Source organism: Spea bombifrons, chromosome 2 (genome assembly GCF_027358695.1).
Source record: "Spea bombifrons isolate aSpeBom1 chromosome 2, aSpeBom1.2.pri, whole genome shotgun sequence".
Taxonomy (NCBI): Eukaryota; Metazoa; Chordata; class Amphibia; order Anura; family Pelobatidae; genus Spea; species Spea bombifrons.
This window is the reverse complement of record NC_071088.1, coordinates 17,615,747-17,639,474: the sequence shown is the minus strand read 5'-3', so window position 1 is coordinate 17,639,474 and position 23,728 is coordinate 17,615,747. Positions and strand designations below refer to the sequence as shown.

Sequence of the window (23,728 nt, the reverse complement as noted above, 5' to 3'; positions counted from 1 at the left end):
TTAATCTGCATTTGGTAATTGAATTAGCATGTTAAAAAAAAAAAAGTATAATAAATATTTAACATTTGAGAAGCTGCAGTTTTGTTGAAAAGTTTTGTGCGTCATCCTATCCAGTGGCAACTACCATTTTTATTAAGGATGATTGAGTAAAATAATTAAATGAATTCTCTTTAGAGGCCTGTGACCACCCACCTAGCATAAAGGCAGCATATGATGTCCAGAAAGAAAGACGGAAATGGGTAAATACGTAATAAAAAATGAATATGTAGTAAGAACGTAATGCTAAATTCACCCAATCATTCTACATGGCTATACCAGTCTTATAGAATAGTTGAGCTTATTAAACAGGAAACATAAATGCTGCACTTTTACCCCAATTATATTCCATTTCTCCTGAATGTTTATTTACAACAAATAAATGCCCCAAGGATAGCAGTTTTTTGTACTGTATGCACTTGACTTGTAATATTTGTAATTTATTTGTAATGTATTATTAATTCCTTCTCAGCTAAGTGAACAACATTGTGTTTCGTAGATTAAAGAGGGCTTTAGAAAAAAGTAAGCATATCGAGCCAAAAAGTGTCATTGCATAATTTATAACAAAGTCACTTAGATTAATGGTTTGCATTTTTCCAGCTTTATCACACCTTTGGCCCATTTTGTAGAAATAAATAGGCAATCGGAAAAGACTCACGCGAGCCTAAAACATGGAATGGGGTAAAAGACAAAAAGGTGAGAGTTATACAAGTGGCAATAATTTAAGAGGCAGGTATTGTATTCATTAAGCCCAGACAGGGAATCACCTAAATAACAATGTATGAGCATTAGGAAGTACAGAAGTACTGATCCAAATAGAGATCGCAAGACAAAATTAAAAAGTAGTTGTTTTTGTTTTTTCTCCTGTTTGCTTGTTTTTTTGTTTAACCACAAAATGTACTTAACACAATACATGGAATACCAGGCTTCTTCACTGATTTTTTCAACCTATTTTCTATTCCCCTCAACAATATTTTTTTTGTTCAGAGGCTGTGGGCAAGGGCACAGCAGAGTGGCAGGGAATCATTGAATCTTTTCATATCTCTCTTCCTAAGTGTCATCAGTTTCTGTCAACAAACTCTCAGTACCACATCCCTGTTATTATAGCACAGACATCAATTGCTCAATTGTCTTCTGCAAAAAAATTCTCCAAAGCCTCAAAGTCATTGAACTGAATCAAGGAAAGTGTTAGCTGCAAACAAAGACAGATATTTCTGCTAAGTATTTAAAAATATACGGCAATGTTACCACAACCAATGTTGTGCGAGCAATGCAAAGGCAACCTTGCGGGAGTGCGCGGGAAATCTGCAGTTCAGGTAAGGGGGTGGGGGAGTTTGTATGAACGAGTATGCGTGATTCAGGGAATGAATGAGTATCTGTGAATGATTAGTATATGTGAATGAGGGAATGAATGAGTATATGAATGAGTGAATGAATGTTTGTAAATCATCTTTGCGGGAGCGGGCGAGATTGGACACATGTTGTGGGAGCGGGCGGGAGTGGAACACACACACGTTGCGGGAGCGAGTCCCACGCAGGGCTCTTCATTGTACTTTCCTGCTCATAGGGATTATTCATCCCACATAAGTTGTTTTTAGTTGCTGTTCCTCTTTGGTGGGAGCTAGTTCTGATGGCCATTATAATGATGGGAGGAAGAGAAGATCAGGTGAATTTGATAATGAAGGCAGGTGACAATTTATCTTAAAAGAAGGAAATATGGACAATGTAAATAATCTGAATTTCCCATACAAAAATGGCTAGTGGACACCTTTATTTCAAAATTTAACAGAACAGCCTTTTTATTAGATCCTGGGAACAACTGAATTAAAAAAATATTTAAAGTGTTAAATCTCCAGGTGCTGCTATGTTTCAGTATTGCTTTATGTTGTTTTATGCAGTACCAGATTATAACTTTCTGGGGACCCTAGGTGTGGGCATACACAGACACACACAGATCCATACACACAAGCAAAACAAATGTCATTACCTCTCATGCATCCCTATAGTGGGATATTGAGAACTTGGGCCCCTCACAGCTTAGGGGCCCTAGGCAATTGCTTAGTGTGCCTAATAAGTAATCTACTATCGTTCAAGTTAAAGAGAGGTCTCTAAGGCCACCATTACTATGGAAACAAATGAAGCTGAACAACGAATAGGCATCAATCTAGTGAGTAGTGGATATATGTAAGCTCCCTCAAGCAACTTCATTACCAGGTCACATCAACACAACAATAAAAAGGAGACTAAAGCCTGTGCACAACTATTGTAAAGTGTGAAATGTTCATTGAACTTAAATACAAACCTTTTAGCCCTGTGATTCTAACTCTTTGTCTTAAATACTTGTTTACATTGTGCTGATAACTCGTATATATATTTTTAGGTTCATGCTCAGGGGGACACATGTAATCAATACGTGTCATGAATCTGTGTGACATTTAGTAGGGGTTTTGTTGCTCTTTCCCACAATTCCCTAACGCCCAAGGTCCATTTCTTTAAATAAACACTTTCTCTTCTCGCAGCTTCCGGGGATTTATGTTTTGCATTGTTTTATGCTCCAACAGACTCTGATTATTCAGTTTGATCCATGAAATCAACCTATTTTGCCTCTTAAGATTTTATCAGGTTCTGCCTTTTTTCATTATACTGTTCTAACACTCATTCTTTTTACCGTGCCAGCTCCCTTCATTTATAATCTTTGCTACATCCAAGGTCTCTGTGTTGTGCGTGCTTATCTATCTACCATTAACTTGTGTCTGGCAGCATTTGTGTTTGATGAATTTGAATTGTTGCATCATTAGTGATAGGAAATGTATCTCTGTCCTGTTACCCTTTTTTAGTTTTACATGCCTTGTGTGTATTGCAAAGCCTAAAAGATGGACAAAAAAAACCCTGAAAACCTCCACATAACCTTTGTATAGAAGTATTTGAAGTATAGTATTTTGATATTCATATTTGAATAATGATCACATTTTATTTACAGTGATCTGTTGGAGGGTCAGAGGTTTAGATGTAACGTAAGGAACGTCCCTTCCTGCCCTTTCAATATGGTTACATCTTTGGTTACCACTGACCAAACGCCATTTCAATCCTTAGCTTAATATGCCATCTGTGACTGATTGCCTGATTACACATTGTTTAATCTGTTTTTATTGTGTATAGCTACTGCTTTGTAAATCCACAAATGATGATTAAAAAACGCAGACAACTTTGCTCTAATGCTTCTGTTGCCATAACAACTTGGTTTTCAAGCATTCTCCCCGCATGGGTATTAAGCAGCTCTGACCATCAGACCATCAGAGGATGAGCTTAGCAACAGATATCTCCGGTACTCACCAGTTTCGTATGATAGATGATAAATGATAGAGCAATAGCCGTTCCATACCTTATATAGAAAATGGATGGAATTTACATTTCTTATCTTTTGGAAAAATATATTTTGGAGGTGATGTTAAAACATGTTCAATGTTTGTCTTACATTCTCCATCATACTGTACTGAAAGATAATTCGTACCTCACGGGTACGCTTACACGCACACACACATGCTAACAAAATATACTAACACATATCATACACTACAAAAATGCACATTCCACCTTCATATAGTTACACAAATTCACGCTAACACCCCACAATAACATTCATTCATAGATGCATGCATACAGACATCAGTTTAATTAATAACTATAATTAGCCTTTATTTATTAAGAGTTAACATACCACAGGGCTGTACGATTTTACATGGTCGTGTGATTCAAATTGACTAAAAGTAACAGACAACCCAGCTTTTAGCTTATATTAAAGATTGAGTCCCAATTTGTAGTGCGTTGGACAGCTTGTTATGGTAAATTCTCCAACAATTCTCAAAACTCCATCACCTCATCCTCAGTAATCTTTCAATGATAGAATTATGAAAAATACGGGTTCTTCCAAATTTGTTTCCTTTCTCACATTGAATAAAGCCCAAAAGATAAAACGATCACAGAGAACAGATAAAAGACCCAGTCCTCCCCAGACGACAGTCAGTGTGGGTATTCTTAGAGCATGTTAATACTGAGCTCCTGAGCGCCCACATGTAACTAACCGAGATAACAGTCGTGTTCACATCTGCAGAACAGTATCTCCCTTGACCACAATTAGCTAAAACTATTTTTGTAATTCTATAAACCATCCTTTCAGTTTATGATATAATCTTTTCTAATATTCACATGTTTATATGAAAGACACCTGCTCCTAGGAAGAGATTTGCTAGGCTTCATGATATCATTTATATAAATATGAATAGCCTTTGTGTTTCCAGAATGCTGTACGTGCAGTGTTAGCACAAAAAATGTCTTAAGCATCTTTAATATACCCACTAGGGACCCCCTGCTGTTTCCCATCTAATTAAAGAGGAAAGCAGCAGTTAAATCGCTGGCAGTACAGCAACACTGCTTGCCAGACCAATCTAAAAGAACACACGCAGAGACGTTGTGAAACCGCGACTGGGCACAAACCTTATTTCTAAAACCAGGAAAAATATCAACTCCGCAACTCTATTTATTCCATCCCTTAGTGTAGTTCAGGGTTTTCAGTCTCTAGGATTTTTGTACTTTTAATTTTGAAAATGTCAATTGGTTTATTGTTTTTCATGAATGATACATTTATTATGAAAAATAATATTGGCTATTTTTTAAATTATTATTTTTATTTCTAATATATTATAATTATATGCATATAACAAGAATGCATATTAGCGTATATATTTACATTATTGAAAGAAGAAGTTTGTGCACTAGAAAAAAAGGTACCGTTAAATGGAAAAAAAGCTAGGTTATTGTTTTCATCATCCAATGTTTTATTACAAAAAGAAAAAATATGTTATTAAATAAAATTGTTATTCCTGTATTGATCCCAGAGAAGAAGGAATCCCTCAAGAACGTGTTTGTTAATCTAATTAACCATAAAAAAAACCCAACATATTTTATATTACTGGTGACTCACCAAATTTCAAATATGGACTGTTTAAAATATAGATATAAACTTATAAGTTCAGAAAAAGAGACTCTTGGAAATCACGTTTTGAAATCATGGGCCTAGATCATAAGAATCCCCTGAAATTCCTTGCCCATTTTAGGTAGATTCATGTTTTTGCACAGTTGATAAACATGTTCTACTTTGTCCTGCATTGTTACTTTTAGGGCCATAGAACGCTGTACTGCAGACATACACACCAACATTCTGAGCCCTTTCAAACAGATTTTGGTACAGGGCAACCTTCCTCTAGTAATGAACCAAGGGGCTTCAACACTTTGGGCCTGTTTCCCTAGAGTAAATACACCATCTTTGGTTCAGGTGCCCCACCTATGATGCCTGCTGCCGCACGCATGGTATGAGAAGGTTCCTATTAACCTAATAAAAAGTGTCAGGACATGTTCTGCCTGCATAGAGGGAGCTTATCACTGAAATAAAGTATTAGTTATTATTTGCAGTAGGTAGATCTAGGCCCTCAAAACTCTTTTGTAGCAGCAGATCCCATTTTTGTATTTGCGAGCAGAATCATTTGGACCATTTAGCCTGTCTGTTTTCTGCATTAAAGAGTCAAACCTTAATTGGTCTATATCACTTGAATGTTTCTATTGCGTTACTGTAATTAACCTCTACCACATTCTTAGTCTAGAGATGTCAGGAATGACTGAAGCCTCCGCTGCCCTATTCTTCACTCTCTGCCAGACCATTGTTTTGAGACATGATTCACTTATGATCACACCCTTTTTTATTATTAGTTCATTTATTTTTTGTAATAAGCTTTGGAAGGTAATTGTGTTGAAATGACTACATCTGTAACTATAGTTTAACAAAAATTGAAACAAGTTCTGTCTAAATAGGGATGCAGCAGGGGATGCAGCATCTTTTCTGGTGTCCTCTAGGTCTGTCCTCAGTGGGCTCCTTCAATCTTAAACCCTCTCTAAGGTGTACCATGATGCCGCCTTTAGAATGCTTTTCTTCTTTGGTAGTAGGTGCTCTGCAACTAGCACTGATGCTACTTGGCTGTTCTGGGTGATTTTTCATACGCCAATCAGGACCAATGGGCCATGATTATTGGAAAGACTATCTGCTGGTGATGGTTCTCTATTTTTCTCTCCCTGATCCAGCTCAGAGAAAATGTGCTCCAGCTCTGCTTCTGCTTCCTCATGCTGGGAGTTTAAACCAAGGTCAACCACATCTCCCCATTCCGGTTGTGGAACATGATCATCAGGCTCTGACATGGCACCCAGCTCTTCTTGAGGATCACACTTAGCTGTAGTAGGCTATTCTGGAGTCAAAGGTCTATACTGTCCCTCATCATCCTCTGGCTCATAGGAATTAGAAACCGGAAACTCACTCCTTCATCCTAAGATGGGTCACCAGAAATATTGGCTGAGAAAGATGAGTGCTCCCAAGCCACTGTCACCTTCAACGCAACCGGATGAGATTCCAGGTGATTAACTTCAATGGTTTCTACCATCACCACATACTCCTCCTAGTTTATGATTCTGAACTGATTCGAATCAAGATCTTAAATATCATTGTGAAGAAGGTTTTCTGTTGATTTTTGCTTCTATTTGCTTATTGGAGCATCTTCTGACAATGCAAATAAAATGAACCAGAGGTGTCACTATTAATAGAGAAACGCGTTACATCAAACTATAAAGGTTGCAGAAAGGCACAGAGAGTAAAAAGTAACTTGTGAAAGAGGCTGTAGAGAAGGGTTTAAAGAGGAGAGAGTATTTGCATGCCTGAAGAACAAGACAAACTTACATATACTATATCTATATATATATATACATACATACATACATACACACACACATATATATACCGTATTGGCTCGAATATAGGCCGCACTTTTTCCCCCCACTTTAAGTCTTTAAAGTGGGGGTGCAGCCTATATTCGGGGTCTAGCGCCCGACGCCCGGCAGCCTCCCCTGCCAGCACTTCCCACAGGGGGGGGGGTGCCGGCACGGGAGGTTGTCTAAGCGCATCGTGCGGACCGTCCGCACGATGCGTTTTACCTCTGCCCACCCCCGACTTACCGGAGCAGAATCCCGGGTATCTTGCGGGGCCGGCGGGGGACATCTACGCAATACGCGTATACAACTTCCGGTTCCGGCACATCTAGTGCCGGCACCGGAAGTTGTATACGCGTATTGCGTAGATGTCCCCCGCCGTCCCTGCAAGACACTCGGGAGTCTGCTCCGGTAAGTCGGGCGGGGGGGCAGAGGAGGACAGTGGTAGCATATCTCGGGGGGGGGAGGACAGTGGCAGCATATCTCGGGGGGGGGACAGTGGCAGCATATCCCGGGGGGGGGGAGGACAGTGGTAGCATATCTCGGGGAGGGAGGACAGTGGCAGCATATCTCGGGGGGGGGCAGAGTGGCAGCATGTTTTTTTTGGTGCTTTTTTAAAGAAAAAAACTTTTTCTTTAAAAAAGCACCAAACTTTTAAGGTGCGGCCTATATACAGGGGCGGCCTATATCCGAGCCAATACGGTATATACATACACACACAGATATATATATATACACATACACACACATTGTATGTTTCCTATTTATTCACCCACATTCTGTTTTTTTATCATCACAAGTAAGGCTTTGTATTGCAACAATATTCATACATTTATCAATTCTCACGTTGCCATTTCCTCATTAGCCTAGTCTTTTTTTAAAATAAATGTTTTATTTATTATAATTACGGTATTTAGTGTTATATTTGTTTAACTTCCCTTTTGGAGAGCAGTACAATGATGCTCTTTTTTTCTAACTTTGATGATATCATGATGATGCCATGGTGGTATCACTTAGATCCCTTTAAACCTGCCTTTGTTATATTTTTTGTGAATTAAAATAAACTGTATTTCCCTCTCTTCTCTTTGCCACCTCCCTCTGTGGTATTGGATGGAATATTCAGGATGAAGAATTCAGCAGCCTCCTTTTCCTGATCACAATATGTGTCGTTCAATCTGTGTGATTTCTTTGATGTCTCCTTAACCACTGAGCTATATACCGTATTGGCTTGATTATAGGTCGCACCCTAAAAGTTAGGTGCTTTTTTAAAGAAAATTTCTGATTCTTAGTGTAATAGATATGCTGCCACTCTGCCCCCCCCCCCCCCCGAGATATGCTGCCACGGTATATTAAAAAGCCCTTGTTGCTGGTTAACCTTGTTCTTCCTTCAGATAATTTATTAATTTATGAATTGTTTAATCATGCATTATGCTGAATGCAGAAGCATTTTTTCCTCCTTCTTGGAACATTTTGGCATGCGTTTAGAAGGGTTTTTTTTTTACCTGCATGGATATCAATGCCATTAGGTATATCATGAACTCACTAGATGCTGTTTTCATCCTATCTAATTAACCTCATGCTTCTGGTTGTTCTGTGGCAGAACTTAAAACGTCCTTGTTTAGTTAATAAGGCCTATTTGACGAACAATGTTTCTATATGATAATAAAATGATTTCTTTAACACACTGAGATAAGACAAGCAGATGGGCTACAGCAGCAGAAGACCACACCGGGTGCCACTCCTGTCAGCTAAGAACAGGAAACTGAGACTACAATTTGCAAAGGCTCACTGAAAATTGGACAATGGAAGACTGAAAGAACGTTGCCTGGTCTGATGAGTTCGATTCCAGCTGCGATATTCAGATGGCAGGGTCAGACTGTGGTGTAAACAACATGAAAGCATGGATCCATCCTGCCTTGTATCAAAGGTTCAGGCTGGTGGTGTAATGGTGTGGGGGACACTTTCTTGGTACACTCTGGGCCCCTTAGTACCAATTGAGCATCGTTTAAACACGACAGCCTACCTGAGTATTGTTGCTGACCATGTCCATCCCTTTAAGACCACAGTGTACCCATCTTCTCATGGCTACTTCCAGCAGCATAATGCACCATGTCACAAAGCTCTCCTCATCCCAAACTGGTTTCTTGAACATGACAATGAGTTCACTGAACTCCAATGGCCTCCACAGTCCTCAGATCTCTGGGATGTGGTGGAATGGGGAGATTTGGATCATAGATGTGCAGCTGACAAATCTGCCATCATGTCCATATGGACCCAAATCAGGAATGTTTCCAGCAACTTGTAAAAAGTATGCCACGATGAATGAAGGCAAAAGGGGGTCCAACACGGTACTAGCAAAGTGTACCTAATAAATATATATAGGGGTGCTTCTGTGGGAATTTTTACCCATTCATCCAATAGAGCATGTATGAGGACAAGAAGGCCTGGCTCGCAATCTCCGTTCCAGCTCAAAGGTGTTTGACAGAGTTGAGGTCAGGGCTCTGTGCAGCCGGTCAAGTTAATTCACATAAAACTCATCCAACCATGTCCATAAAAACATAGCCAGAAGAGTTTGGTATGGAAGCTTTCATAGCTGCAAAGGGAGGACCAACGTCATATTAATGTCCATGTATTTAGAATGTCATTAGGGTCCCTGTAGGTGTAATGGTCAGGTGTCCTGATACTTATTGTATGTGTGTGTATGTATTGATATTTTGGTGTTTTTAAAATGAGCATAACAAGGTCCTACAGTAGGGAATGCAGTCTACATCTTATCCAATTTCTTGGACACGATTGATAGGCAGTATAAGTACTCAGTTGTCCAATGACTATATATATTTTACTCCTGCAAAATATAAATCTTATTGACAGATTTTTAAAATAGTTTATTCTATAATTGGAGATTCAAATACATTATCACATGAATACATAGTAAATAATTTATATTTCGAAATCTTTCCAAAAATATATAAAGCCATGTAGATATTAGCAGTAACATAGTATTCAGAGAGTTTGTACAAAAATTAAGTACATTGTTAAAGGGGATAAATGGACATTAGATATCATATTTACACTAGTAAAAAGTAGTCTATTATGCAATTATGAGTACTTTTATTAAGATGGTAACTTTCAATAGCAAAGTGCCTAATAGGAAAATAATACATTGGTGTTACAGGAAGAATACATTTATTACAGAGTTAAAGTCATTCTCAACAGAACATGTTGTGTGATGTTTTTCTGGCGTTCCTGGCAGCAAAAATGTAAACCCTAATTTTTTGGAAATCAAAGCTGCGGTCGTTCTTGTAGCAAATTACTTCCAAGCAGCGAAATAGGCTAGAATCAATATTGGCTTGAATTCAATGCGCACAGTACATAATTCATTATTCAATGTAGTAGCTGCACATCATTCATTCTAATTGACTCAGAGATGCTTTAAAAGCACAAGTTAATATTTTGTTCACTCTGTGAAGTACCTGAGCAGAGCTAAATTGTGAAAGAAAATGCTGTTATAAAGAGGAAAGTGACAGATCTTTGGAATAAACCCGCAGAGCTAGGGTTGATTCACAGATTGATTACAGTAATTTTAGAGTTTCTATGATTTCTATAGCAAATTAAAGGTATATAATGTAGAACAATGACCAACATTGATTTCACAAATTTGAACACGGTAGGCAAGCATCGGATCTTATCAGAATGTTGATCATCTTGTCAAAGGTAAAGGTACAGAAAAGTAAATACACCTTACATTTATTTTTCACAATAAACCGGTTAGAACCACAACAGCAGAATTTTTTTCCATCGCATCTGGAATTTTAAGAAATCAGCTTTAAGTTAGTGGCTGGCACGACCTGCTTGCTCATAGTCATTACACCTGCATTGGTTGCATTGGTTGGCCCAGTGTTTAATGAGATCAATGGAAGGGTTCTTAACTAGATCTCCTCTACCGATCAGGCAAGAAAGTGAGTTCTACTGATTGAGTTTTCCGTCTGAACTCAATGGCTGATCGGTTGGTCGGCACGTTCAAATTCTCATTCTGGTTATTTCCCCTACCCTCAACCAAAATGTATTCTTCCTGTAAGTTAATACCTTCTTATTATCCATAAATGTAAATATGCTATATCCATACAAAAATACTTTTAACCATTTAATTTACAACTATAGCCATGTGTGTGTGGTGGGTTTATTTAAATCCATCCCTCATAGCAAGGTTCTGTGAATGTGAGTTCTCCGGTACTCAAGCTCACGTCAAGTTATATATCCCAAGCATTTTAAAAGGTGTAAAGATGGATACTTCTGCTTTAGGGGCTGTGGTTAGATATATAGCAAGGGGGGCAGGGATTAACCCAACTTTTTCTGACTGTGTGCCCTAAAGATAACTAAGGTAACTAAGTAAGGTATTTAGATAAATCCTATCCTAGTATATTCAGACAGCAAAAGAACAAAAAATAAATAAATACACCTATTGTTACTAAACATCTTGAGCTTCTAGACACAGGCATTTGGGTCCCAAGGAGGGTCTCTCTCCTAAACATGGACACTTGGGAAGCCCGACTTAATATGCAACCTTTTCTTGCCTCCTATTCCCCTACTTCCCTAGTTTCAAATTAGCAAATTTGTTTATTTTTGTAAGAAGTTGTTTAAAACCAACTGAACTGAATGTTCTTTTAAAAGTTAAAAGCCTTTTTAAAAAGCTTTACCCGAGACAGCACTGCGGGCTGCAATAATGAGAAATAAAAGCACAGCTGGGTTGGATCTTGGTAGAAAGAAAAGGTATTGAGTATATTTATTTTAATTCATACAACTAGCATAGTGTTACATTAATTAAATGGCCAAAATGTTCCTTAAAAGCCAACGTTAAAAATAAGTGCATTTGAAACAGTCGAGCTCTTGGGCCACAAATTTGTACATCATAAAATCATACTTTTTAAGAATTATTATGCTATAAAATCTCAACAATAGTATAATAAAACGGGTCTTATTAAAAAATAAAAGTAAAAATTAAATATTTGCTAATGATCACATTACAGCCAAGATTTGTAATTTTATGTGGCTAACACTATTCATATTGGTGCATTTAAAATGAACACTTGCGATCCCTATTGCATTTGTATTGTGGATTTAGATGTTTCAGATCATTTTCTACAGACCTCAGGTAGGCAATGTGATTAGAAACACCGAAATAAGAACCTGCTCATTCTCCTGCAGAGATATGAGAAATTATCACTGATGAACAGGGACAGAGGACTCCATTCTAAAAGTACTTTTATGTTACCATAAAAGCAACCCCCTCCTCAAATATAAAAGGAAAAAAGTCTTGGAACGGCTTTTAATTATTAAAACAACTTCAAAAATAATATAACCTAAAGACAGCTATTGGCTCAGTGACACATTAAAACAGTAGTGTTATATACATCATGGCAATATTATCTTAGTAAATAATTATATGTAATATGATAAATAAAACCTACTTTTTACATCATTAATAACATAACAAAATAAAATGTAATAATACTTAATATCCACAAACAAGTACAATAGAGATGCTTCACATTTTTTTATTCAATGCAACAATCATATTTGTTTCTTTATATGTCTATCGAGCCTATAGTTATGGCACAGTCTACAGCAAAGCTGGAAAGGTGGAGAGTTGAGGTGTGGGTAAACCCCATAAACTAGGAAATGCGGGGTCTGCAGGGGAGGGAATCATCATCCACGTCACTGACTTCACTATGCATTAGGAGGGCCCAGCACTAACTAAGCTCTCCTGCAAACTAGGCATGGATTATTAATGGTTAAATGCAGGGAGATTTATTAAAAGTTATTTTAAGCAATATTGGCTATGCAGTTATTCGGGCTTGGCTCTGTCCTTGAAGAAACTGATCACTAAAGTTTGCGATTCACATTGTATAAAGATCTCAAAGGGCTGTCAGACTCCCCTGGCAGCTCCCTTACACTCCTAAAACAGTGAATATACCCTGAAGTCTTAGCTATGGCAAATGTCAATGTGAATGAATGGAATCCAAAGTAAATGTGAATAATCAAGTGGGTGAATGATGAAAACATTTGAAGTTCGCGCAATGTTGCCCGCTATAGTAGAAGTAATTGTCCTATACTGGGACAGGAATACAATTCAAATAGTAAAAAAAAGCTTTAAAATATTTATTAGTCTATATTATATTATTAGCAGCAGGAAACAGGATAACTAACTGACCTTAAACATGGTGAGCAGCCAAGCAACACACCCATGGGACAAGAGATATGATATGATCATATCATTAAATCCTTCTTCACTACCTATTCAAGATATTCAGATCATCTAAACTAACGAATCAGTGCACAGGGCGAGCTAATCACATATGTTAAGAAGAGCTTTGGTTTGTAATCAAACCTTATCCTAGATGAATTTAGTCATTTAAAAGCTCTATATGTGCATTTATATTTGATTACTAATGACAAAGCCGAGTACTTTATATGTTTATGACGGGATAATAATTGTTTGTGTCATATTAATGTAACAATTAAACTTATTTGGTTAATTTAGCTTTACATTGCCCATTGTCGTTTTCAATTTCCTCCAAAATCAAGCTTTTTTATGTGGTTTAAAGGTGAATGGGTAATGAGAGCTTTTTCTTGTCCATGATGCACACTCTTTGTCATTAAGGTAAAGAAACCCGAAGAATTAATGTTCGACATGCAGTTTTAAAGTTGTTGCAGGTAGTAAAATTTAGGGTTTGTGATATATGATTTCCAGTTCACATTTTAGAGCTCTCTTGAAGCATACGAATGTTCTCTGTGTCTGAACAGAGTTAAGTGTGTGTTTACTCAGTGCCGCAGTAAAATATATTCTTACTGGCTTCTTCTATGGAGTCAAATAAACGATTCACAGTTTTTTGTTCCACATATTTCTTTCTTAGGTGGTTGTGAACCTTATTTCTGGATGTACAAGGCAACTTTGGTCATTTCTTAATAAATATAAGTTTTGTTTTTTTAACATTAACCGCTTTGGCCTTTTGACATGTACATGGCAGCAGCAACAATAGCAACTAAAAAAGACAATAAAAATGCTAGCAAATGCTGAAACCAGATGCAGTGTCCAATCTGTTCCTCCAGTCTTCTGTTCGATTCTAAGAGTTGATTTAGCTGGAAAGTAAAAAAAACAGAATATATATATACACCGATTTGCTCAATTATGTTATAAGACGACCCCCCAAAATTTGAATATTAATTTAGGGAAAAAAGAAAAATCCTGAATATAATGTTTTACTAGTAAATATTAATTTAAACTATGATTGAGAAAATTATTTTTTGTTTTTATTTCCTTTTATTTGCCAATCTGCCCCCCAGATATGCCTTATACCCCCCTATATGCCACTCTGCCCCCAGATATGCCTTATACCCCCCTATATGCCACTCTGCCTCAATGATATGCCTTTTAACCCCCATTATGCCACTCTGCATACAGGGATGCCTTATATCCCCATATATATAAATATATATATATATATATCCTCACACTTTTCTTAAAATCAATGAGAGGCCTATAATTGCTACTTTACAAAATGTAGTACACTTGTACATCATAAAAATCTATGTACATGCAACACAAGATTAATTTGAATGATGAGGTGTATTGTACATTCAAGTACATGGCAGAGTAAAAAGCAGCAAAAAGGAACCATTTGAATGTAATATGTACATATGACTTACTATGGTCACTGATCCTGTTTAGACACCTGCCAAGAGACATTAATATCTAACAAGGTGTAAGTGTAATATTTACCTTAAAACTTAAGTCATCGTTGCCTGATAAAGATCTGTTAAACAAATTTTCCTTTAATGACAACGTGTTGGGTTTGTTGGTTTCAAGAACATGGCACCTTAATCTGTGAAAACACAAAATAATTCATTATAACCCTCCAAAAAACCGCAAAACGCGACATGTTAAGATCCTTTTTGAAACTGCATGCCATATATTATAAATCACATTGGAGCCAAAGATGCCAAAAACATAGATGAAATATATACCAGGATAGACGTGTACCATGCCAACACACACTGTGTGCCTGTCTTTGTAACACGTGCTCGACGGTCTTACCTTTTCTTGTAATAACAAGTAGCAACTACGGAATTAATACCGTTTGCAGTTTAGATTTCTTATGACAGTATCTGTGAATGTAACACCATGACTTGGATTCCATCTTATTAGCCAGTAAGAGCACAAAGAAACTTTGAAAAATAATAGTATCCAGTCTCCTAATGTTTCAAAACGTGGAGTGATGTGGGATTACAACTGATAACTATATGTATTGTAAACAACATTCTGAACTCCTAGAAGAGGGACAGGAGAGAAGAGGGAACAGATGGATTCCTTCCTTTCCTTCCCAAAAGGGTACCTTTGGTATGCAGCCTGCACAGGTGTATTTTAATTAATTCATAACACCCTCCATGGTCATGGATACAGATATGTTGACTAAATATACCTGAAATTTTGTTTGTATTAATCAAATTGCACTTGAGAAAACATCATACAAATAATATAAATAATACACCTCATGTAACTTTATCAGTATTTTAAGAGGAATCAAGAATAATATTAAAAAAAATATATATATATCGTGTATGACCAGCGAGAACGCCTGTGGGGATTGTAATATGGAAAATATATGCAGACAATAAACCCAATAAATAATAGTGACCCTGTCCATTTCTAACCTATAAGTAAACACTAAAATTTATTTTCGGTATTATGCCATTTGTTTCTGTGTCACTCCAATGGATGGCATGCACTAAATAGGGAAAAAGCGATCTGCCCAACCCAGTCTATCCGTAGTCCACCACAACCGCTGTAAAGTGCATGTGCTCATGTCGGCTACAGCTAATGGCATTTGGGGGCCATCTCACATGCGCCACGTACATGTAGTGCTGTCTTCTTGTTTGACTATTGCCCTTTTATTTCTGTGAACTAACAATCTTTGTCCCATTCTACACCCAAGTTATGATTCATTTGCGTAAAGCATACAATTATTTTTACATTTACTCAATTAGAAAAAAAAATGAAAATAAATAATGATGAATAACAACGACAAGTTAATGATTTCCTTAAAAAAAGGTCAAGCAGAAAGAACTCCAGGCCATGTTGGTGGATCGGCCATTATCTTGTTTGCTGGCGCACGCACTGGTTTAGGAACATGTCCCGTGGCTTTCTGAAACTGTTTAAGTATTAAAATGAATTCTCACTGTGTGAAATGACCCGTGAGAACAAAATACAACAGGAAACAGTATTACTTAAGAGTTTACAGAAATGAAAAGAAACAAAGAAGAAAGTAAAGCAGAGTAAGTATAACAATTGCTAGTGTGGTATCTCATTTTGTCAGAAGGACGGTTTTAAACAAACCCTACTAGAAGCATTCTGTTAATTTACATTTCACATTTGAAAAGGACCAGAACTTTTTATTCATTGCCATTTATCTCACATTTTAAAAGCTGGGTTAATATCCAGAGACCCTCGCAGTAAGGCTGGTGTCTATTAAACATATAGCTATATCTATAGTAAGGGAAGAAAGGGCTGCTGGCTGCACCCGACACGACTTCACCAAGAAGGTAACAAACTAAATTACTTATGTTCATGGGAATATGCCGAGCAACCATGTGTCTGGCCATGTTTAGTAAGGTAAACAATGTTAAAACACTTTGAGTAGTAGAATGGAAAAGTGTTGTTTCAATGTCCCAAGAATATAATATATATTACTCCGAGTCGCCCAGATCAATGTCACTTTGGAGGGTATATGGCAGCTGGAGTGGAATACTAGCGAGCACATTTCATGGATTTGGTTTACCCTTATTATGTATTCGCACCACCGTCTCACCCTCTCCGAACACGAAACAATAAGATTATTTATTAATCTGGGGAGTACCCTGAGTTATTCCGCTACCAAAGGAATGCTAATATAGGTAAAAAGTGCATACTGGAATAACTGTAGTACACAACAAACAACATGCACTAGAGAACAAAAGAAAGAGACGCAATAAAACACACACTGCATACAGAGAAGCTGGAAATACCCACTCAGATCTCCAGCGTTCATGACAAAGATCAGCCAAGCCAAGGTCTGCAGTAGTGTAGCATTTTGGGCAGACAAGAATCACGGTTTACATTTATTCCAGCTTTGTATGCAAACCAGGTGTCAACCAAAACTGAAAGAGTACAACACGTATGTAATGTATGTAATGTACTTTTGGCTGTATTCCTGACATATTCTGTGTATGTATCAATAATATGGTTATTTTAAATCTCACTAATGAAAAACATTATACATACTTTTATACTTTTTTTTATTCCATTTATTCATTACAGCTAGAATACCATAATGGAAAGTTTTGATTTGAAGCTGTTCCAGCGATGCCAACACATGCTCTATTTAGGGCCACCATTTAGCGATGTCTTTAGGACTGATGCAATCGGAGGACTTGTGTAGACCTTAGCTAGACTGAAACCTCTGCTAGTGTCCCTAAAAGGAACCTGTTTTCAACCTGACAAGACCCTCATCAGCACAGGGTAGGCGTGTGACCCTGTCATACTAGTGTCAGATCCTTTAAACTATACACATTCTGTATTATTACAGAGGCAGTCATGTTGGTTTTTGTTGTTGTTTCTTTTTAACCCCTCCATGTGCGCTTCATCAATGCCGCTCTGTAATCACAATGATCGTACGCACAGCTGAATATATGTTCCCTAATACGGAAAAGCTTTGTTGTTACTGTAGAAATGTACCTATACGCATACACAAATGGCAATCCTCTTCTAAGGAAATGTTCTGGGTAAAATATTTGGCAAATAAACAAAGCAGGGAGTCCTTGAAGAAGTTATTTCATTCATTGTTAATTATTTAATGGACCTCAAACAATTTCAATGGAGATTCTCTCTCAAAATGCAAGGATTTCCAAGGCTGAGGACACAGAAATACAGCTGACGAGGCAGGCAAGCACATCTTAAAACCAGGGCCATCTCCACGTTATCAGCCTATTCATTATTATTCAGTACATTTAATTGATTTAAATTCAAATTTATGTTTTTGGTTACCAAGCTTCTCATAATCCAAAAACGGTCTAATTCCTAAATGTATCCATTTCTGCTAACCAGTGATTGTATATGGTAACCACTACATGTGTTATGCATGTCTTTGCTAACCTATGTTTTTGTACTAAAAACTATACTAACTAGTTCTATAGAATATTATTATTATGGCTACATAATAATGGATAACTCTTTCAAAATGCTGCGTTTGGATATACAGATACTGTGCAATGTCAGGAATGAGCCGATACTTAACATCAGCCCTGGCATTTTAAGCACAGTGGCTGATAAATCCCATTTATGTGACCGACACAAACTACACGCTTACATCCACTGCCTAGACTTCTGTAGCATGTAGCTAGCAGTGAGTGGGCCGCAGAGCAAGTCCAGAATTACAGGTAAAATAGACAGGTGATAAAAATGGCCATGCTATGTGTATATAATATTTAATATTATGGTAAAACGTACCGATGTTCCATGACCTTGTTCCGAGGCACCTCTTTCCAGAACTGTGCTAAATCCTGCACACTGGTTCCACAAGACTGCTCCATTTCTGCCGCCATCACTAGGAAACGATCTTGTAGAGATGCCATGAAGGCTTTTGGAAGGAAAAACAAATGCAACATAAAGATTAAGCCTTGAATACATTTTCTTCCACACATTTATGCAAAATCATTATAAAAGCGGCACAAATTTGCTCAGGAAATCTGTCTAACTGAAAGGATGCGCCATACAAGCGCAATGCAATCAATCAAAAGCGGAGTTTATGATGACAAGGTCCTGAGCTTTTCTGCATTATCAAATATACAAGATAAAGGGGGAAAAAAACATTTTAAATTACTTTAACCCCTTCACTTCCACATATTCTTCACTTTTTGGAAAAATTACAATGGCACCGGATGCCGTTAGGGAAGCAAAGGGGTTAATATACCTACAAACACAGGTTTCTTCTCACCTGAGAACAAACAAATAGTGCAATCAAAAACTGAAAAAGGGACGATTCTGTGTGAGTTACATGTAAACAGCATGCTTGTTGTTTGGCTGACATAATCAGAAGGCAAGATGAAGAAACCAAAAGTGCCCCCCCACACACACTACCAGCACAGGTTTATTTATTAATTTCATTTCAAGTGTACTCTTTTTTTGTTTTTGTTTTTTTTAATTATTTTTGGTGTTTTGTCTACAGTGCCAGCTCTGTGAGCGTGAATACGAAGACTCTTTGGTTGAAGTGGTGGGTTTGGCCTCCCACTGGCCTCATGGCCAGGGAGGAGCGGAAATGTTTTGCGCTCCCAGAGCACTGCCAGTCTGGCAGCCGAAAAAGCTCTTCCCCTTTCGGCTTGTTATCGCACAAGGCGTTTGTGTACCTTCGTTTTTTTATGGAATTGGAGCACTGAACCTCAGGCCTCAAAAAAAGTGTAAACATCAAGCATTGTGGCTTCTGTTTTGGTAACCTACCAAGAGCCCAGGAGACCCGAATCTTTATCTGGCTAGATGGCCTAATGTTAACATAAATAACATTAAAAATAAAAAGTCTGGTTGCATAATCAACGCTGTTCAGATGGTAACAAACTACCCAGTATAATACAAATAAGATGTGGGTAGGAGAAATACATATGGGGTCTGTAACAGTATATTTCGCTTGTATTTTCACTTGTAACAAACAGAAATATTGCATCAAATGAACAATTATTATAAGTTATTAGTATTCTGGATCACAGCACAAATCCCCAGATTCTAGTTAAAAGAAGGTGAAAAGAAGTGCTGTATATATTTTATGAATGTTAAGCCGCTCACCAGCGTGGAGGGACACCACAATATCCACCGTAGAACCGGGTTCACAACTACTGTTACTCGGCTTCACTCTGTACTTATCAGGGGCAGTTGTTCTCACCTAGAACCAATAATGTGTTATTTTTTTTCCTTTTATCAACTAATACGTCTGCCATATTAAAGCAACATTCACCTTATAATCAAGAAAGACATCACAAATAATGCATTTAATGATAAGACAATCAAAAGTGATATGAATCAATGTTTATCTCGCCTGCCATAAAGACCACAATCTCATTTATTGTATGCAATAAAAAAAATTGGTTTTAGAAGATTTCATGATTTAATTTACATTATGCTAGGAATATAAGTATATCCCCATATTAAAAACCACATGTTAAAGAGAAACCACTCATTTCTTTGTTATGTACAATCTACATTTGAAATACATCTACCTATAATTATCTCACATATATAATGTATAATATTTCTCTCCCTCCGCAGCTGATCTAAGTCTACACAGCCAATTCAGGTGAAACTCTTCACAGAGGACTATAAAATAGCATCCAATGTTACCTTAAACGCTACTGTGTTTTTTGTCACGTTATTAAGGACAATTACGCATTTCCGTTCTCCACTTTCCTTGGATCCAAAATGCAATTCTTCCGCTGGACTGAAAGAAGCGGAAAAAATAAATCGGCTATTTGCAAGATAAGGTAGGATTAAAAACTTGTCAACAACAAAATAAAATTGACAGATGTTGCAACAGAGCCTATTGCAGAATGTTTCAAGACATGAAAAGTTTTCCCTTTGGGAATTTAACTTTGAATGGTGGAGAAAAAAAACCCCACAAAACACATCAATACAAACAGCTTTTGCTGGCAAACAAACACATCAGCAAAATACAGAGGCACATATAAGCAAGATGTGACTTTTTAAAGCTGGGGTAGCATGATGTCAGCAGTTTCTGAAACTTCATAGGCAAATTCTGAGTAAAAAGAATGTTGTAAGCTGTTGTGCTCTTTAACCATACCTAATGTGTAATAAAGGTCCCTTAAACACAGTCGCAGGCTTCTTGTTGTTTCTATGATGCTTAGAGTCCATCTTGTCCCAATCCTCGTGTTTGAAATGGTCTTCCGTGCAGCTCATCTGCATCAATAGGAAAAAGAAAATGCAGGACTCGATTAATGGGATATAGTCAAGAAAAACACCGGACAAGACAATCGTAATAAAATGCTAGTATATAGCCAGACTTTCTGTCGCATATCAGAATGGGACAGTTACAGGGCTACAGAGATCACACAGACGGACAGGCAAAGTATGCCCCCCCCTTCTGCTACACTTAATCGTGGGGCATAGAACGCAAGTAATTTCATAACTCCGGACAATCAAGCGAAGGGCTGGTATCATTCGGCTTAGGTCTGACCCAGAGTCCCAGTAATAAAGCAGAATATAACGCATTTGGTTGACCGTACCATGATTTAAGAATTTGCTAAATGATCACTATATAACTATAGAATAACCATAAAGAGATCTTCACATCTACAGAGCAGCTAATTCATGCAATTTGAGTGAAAACTTTACTTTAATAAAATACCACTGTGGTCATCCCTACAATATTAAAAACAAATAAAAATAATAATAATCCACTAAGAAATTAAATTCACTTAATTCAACTTATTTTTAGTGTGTTTAGTTATTTGTGTTCCTCCATTCTTTTGCCTGTTACAGCCAAAAAAATGCATTGATTTGTATAGTTAACATTAACACGTCACGCCTCGAGGGTGGTATACCTTTTGAAGAAAAAGAATGAGGCGTTGCTACACAAAACCCAGGTATAAATAAACTGAGCAAATTTAAACATACATGAAGAACATACGCCAAGTAATGCTTTCAGACGACAACCAAAAGGCTCTTTTCTGCTTTCAAATTCTATGTAGAGCGACAGGCTCTGCACACTGGTTAATGCCTTGTTGAGGTACGTTATATATATGTATATTCAGCAAGACAATATGTGTTTATTTCTCCCAATGATGTTCACATAGATATCACCAGAACACATCAACAGCAATTTGGTTGGCAGCAATCAGCTATGCAAATTTTTAGCATTCTCAAAGCTCAAGTTATTTTCCCATCAACTTATTTCACTGTCCCTGCTTGTCAGTATTTAAGTTCCAGGGCATAGCACAATACTTATATCACAGAATAAATTGGGACAGTCGGTTGACTCAGTTCGGCACATGCACAGAAACCGGAATTGCTTCCTTTACCACTACCCTATTTATATATAGGGGTAGGTAGTGTCTGTTATTTTTATGGAAGCCACTGGCACCTATGGACTATATGAAACGTCTGCCACAAAGACTGTTACGGCTTACTCCTGCCGTTAAAGGGACACTGTGGCCATCACATGATATCTGAGTGGTCCCTTTAAATTTCTATGGCGTCCCCCTTGGAAATGCATGTGGGGGTTTTGCAGAATCCATATGCATTTCCCCCCTCTATTTGGTGCGCAGGAGATGTATACGATTTAAACACATCACCTGCAGCAAGTTATAATCCAGTACCAGCGCTGCCTTGGCAAATTGTCTTGGGCAGTCTAATCTGAACCCCCCCCCCTGCACATGCGCAGGAAGCGCTCCCATTCATTTCAATGGGTGTGCTATGGGGCCACTGATTGCATGCTTCAAGCAAAGAGGCAGATTTTTGCTGCAGCTCTCAAGTTAAAACAAACAAAAAACCCTTTAAGAGAAGCTTTAACATATTGAAGAATACATATTAAAGTACTTCGGTATGCATTCTTTGTTAAGGGGTCTGCCTTTAAATCAGGTTGAGCCGCTGTGAATTTATGATAGTGGGCTTATGCCTCTTATTCTGCAGGAATCATCGTAACTCGGGCAACTCTATGAGTCCCACCAATGACGCTCAGGCTTAGGTGGGCAACTGGCTAGATGTCTGTAGTCAGGTTAGAGATACAATATATCTTAAATATATATTCATAAGGTCCTAGTCCAAGAATACAATAACCAGTGTCCTTAGACAAAAAAAATGCCAGAAAAGTGTTACATTATGCAGTAACAACGGTGATTTGATAATCTAATGGATCAGCCGTGTTTAATAGGAAAAGAAAATCAAAGTAGTACAGCTTTCTGTGCACCCAGTTATATAATGCTTGATTTCTCTAGTCTGTAAACATGAAATAAGTAACCAACATACATTAACAAATCTACAGGCTTTTATTGCACAGCTGAACACACAGACATGTCACTATAAATCAGATATAAGGTCAACATGGCATGGAGTATGACAGGGGTATGACGGATTTAACAATGGATTAAAATAAAGAATGCCATACACACATTTGAAAAGGCACACGACTTAAAAAAATATTTAAAAAAATAAACATCAAATACAGTATATACCAGGGCTCCACAACTCCAGTTTTTGAGAGCCACAAACGGGGGATAATTTTCTGGAGCACAGACCTCAAAATTAAAAACTCAGAATTTCTGGCCTGTCCGCAGAACTCTAGAATTGCGCAGAACCGTTATGCAAAACGATATGCAGTAGATGAACATGATTCGCATGAATCACATTTCATCACAAAGGAAAAAGCATTGAATTAACAGATATTTTGATTGTTCACTGGATATACAACAATTATTACTATTCCAAACATTATGAGATCTGTGTTAAACCTGCACATGTCTACCGTCCATCCATCAATGATTCACTGTCAGTCCAACGTAGTTTATGCTCAGCCAATATTTATTAATATAATATAAGCCTTTTTCTTTATCGCTATATCATGCTCACGATGTAATGATAATAGCAAAAAACTAAATGTGCCATTTAGGGGAGGGCAAGAAGACGAGAATCATGAGGTGGTGTTGTCTACATAATTACACTTCCATCGTGAGCCAAGTGTTCTATGAATTATATGTATAATATGCGGACCGTGCTGTAAACATGGCAGGAAAAACACTGGAAAATTAAACTGTGAATGCTGCAAAGCGGACAATTACAATCTTTGGGAGATGC

At 37.5% G+C, this 23,728-nt stretch overlaps 1 protein-coding gene across 1 annotated transcript in view; it reads right to left on the bottom strand.

The window, feature by feature from the left end:
* Positions 1-12,987: 12,987 nt before the first annotated feature.
* MOSPD2 (motile sperm domain containing 2) overlaps positions 12,988-23,728 on the bottom strand; it is a 33,326-nt gene continuing 22,585 nt past the window's right edge. The window contains exons 10-15 of the mRNA XM_053456949.1: positions 20,721-20,836; positions 20,264-20,360; positions 19,712-19,808; positions 18,386-18,515; positions 14,624-14,726; positions 12,988-13,983 (exon numbers count right to left, since the gene is read on the bottom strand). Coding sequence (XP_053312924.1) covers positions 13,837-13,983; positions 14,624-14,726; positions 18,386-18,515; positions 19,712-19,808; positions 20,264-20,360; positions 20,721-20,836 — 690 coding nt within the window. The 3' untranslated portion in view covers positions 12,988-13,836. The remainder of the gene's footprint in view (positions 13,984-14,623; positions 14,727-18,385; positions 18,516-19,711; positions 19,809-20,263; positions 20,361-20,720; positions 20,837-23,728) is intronic.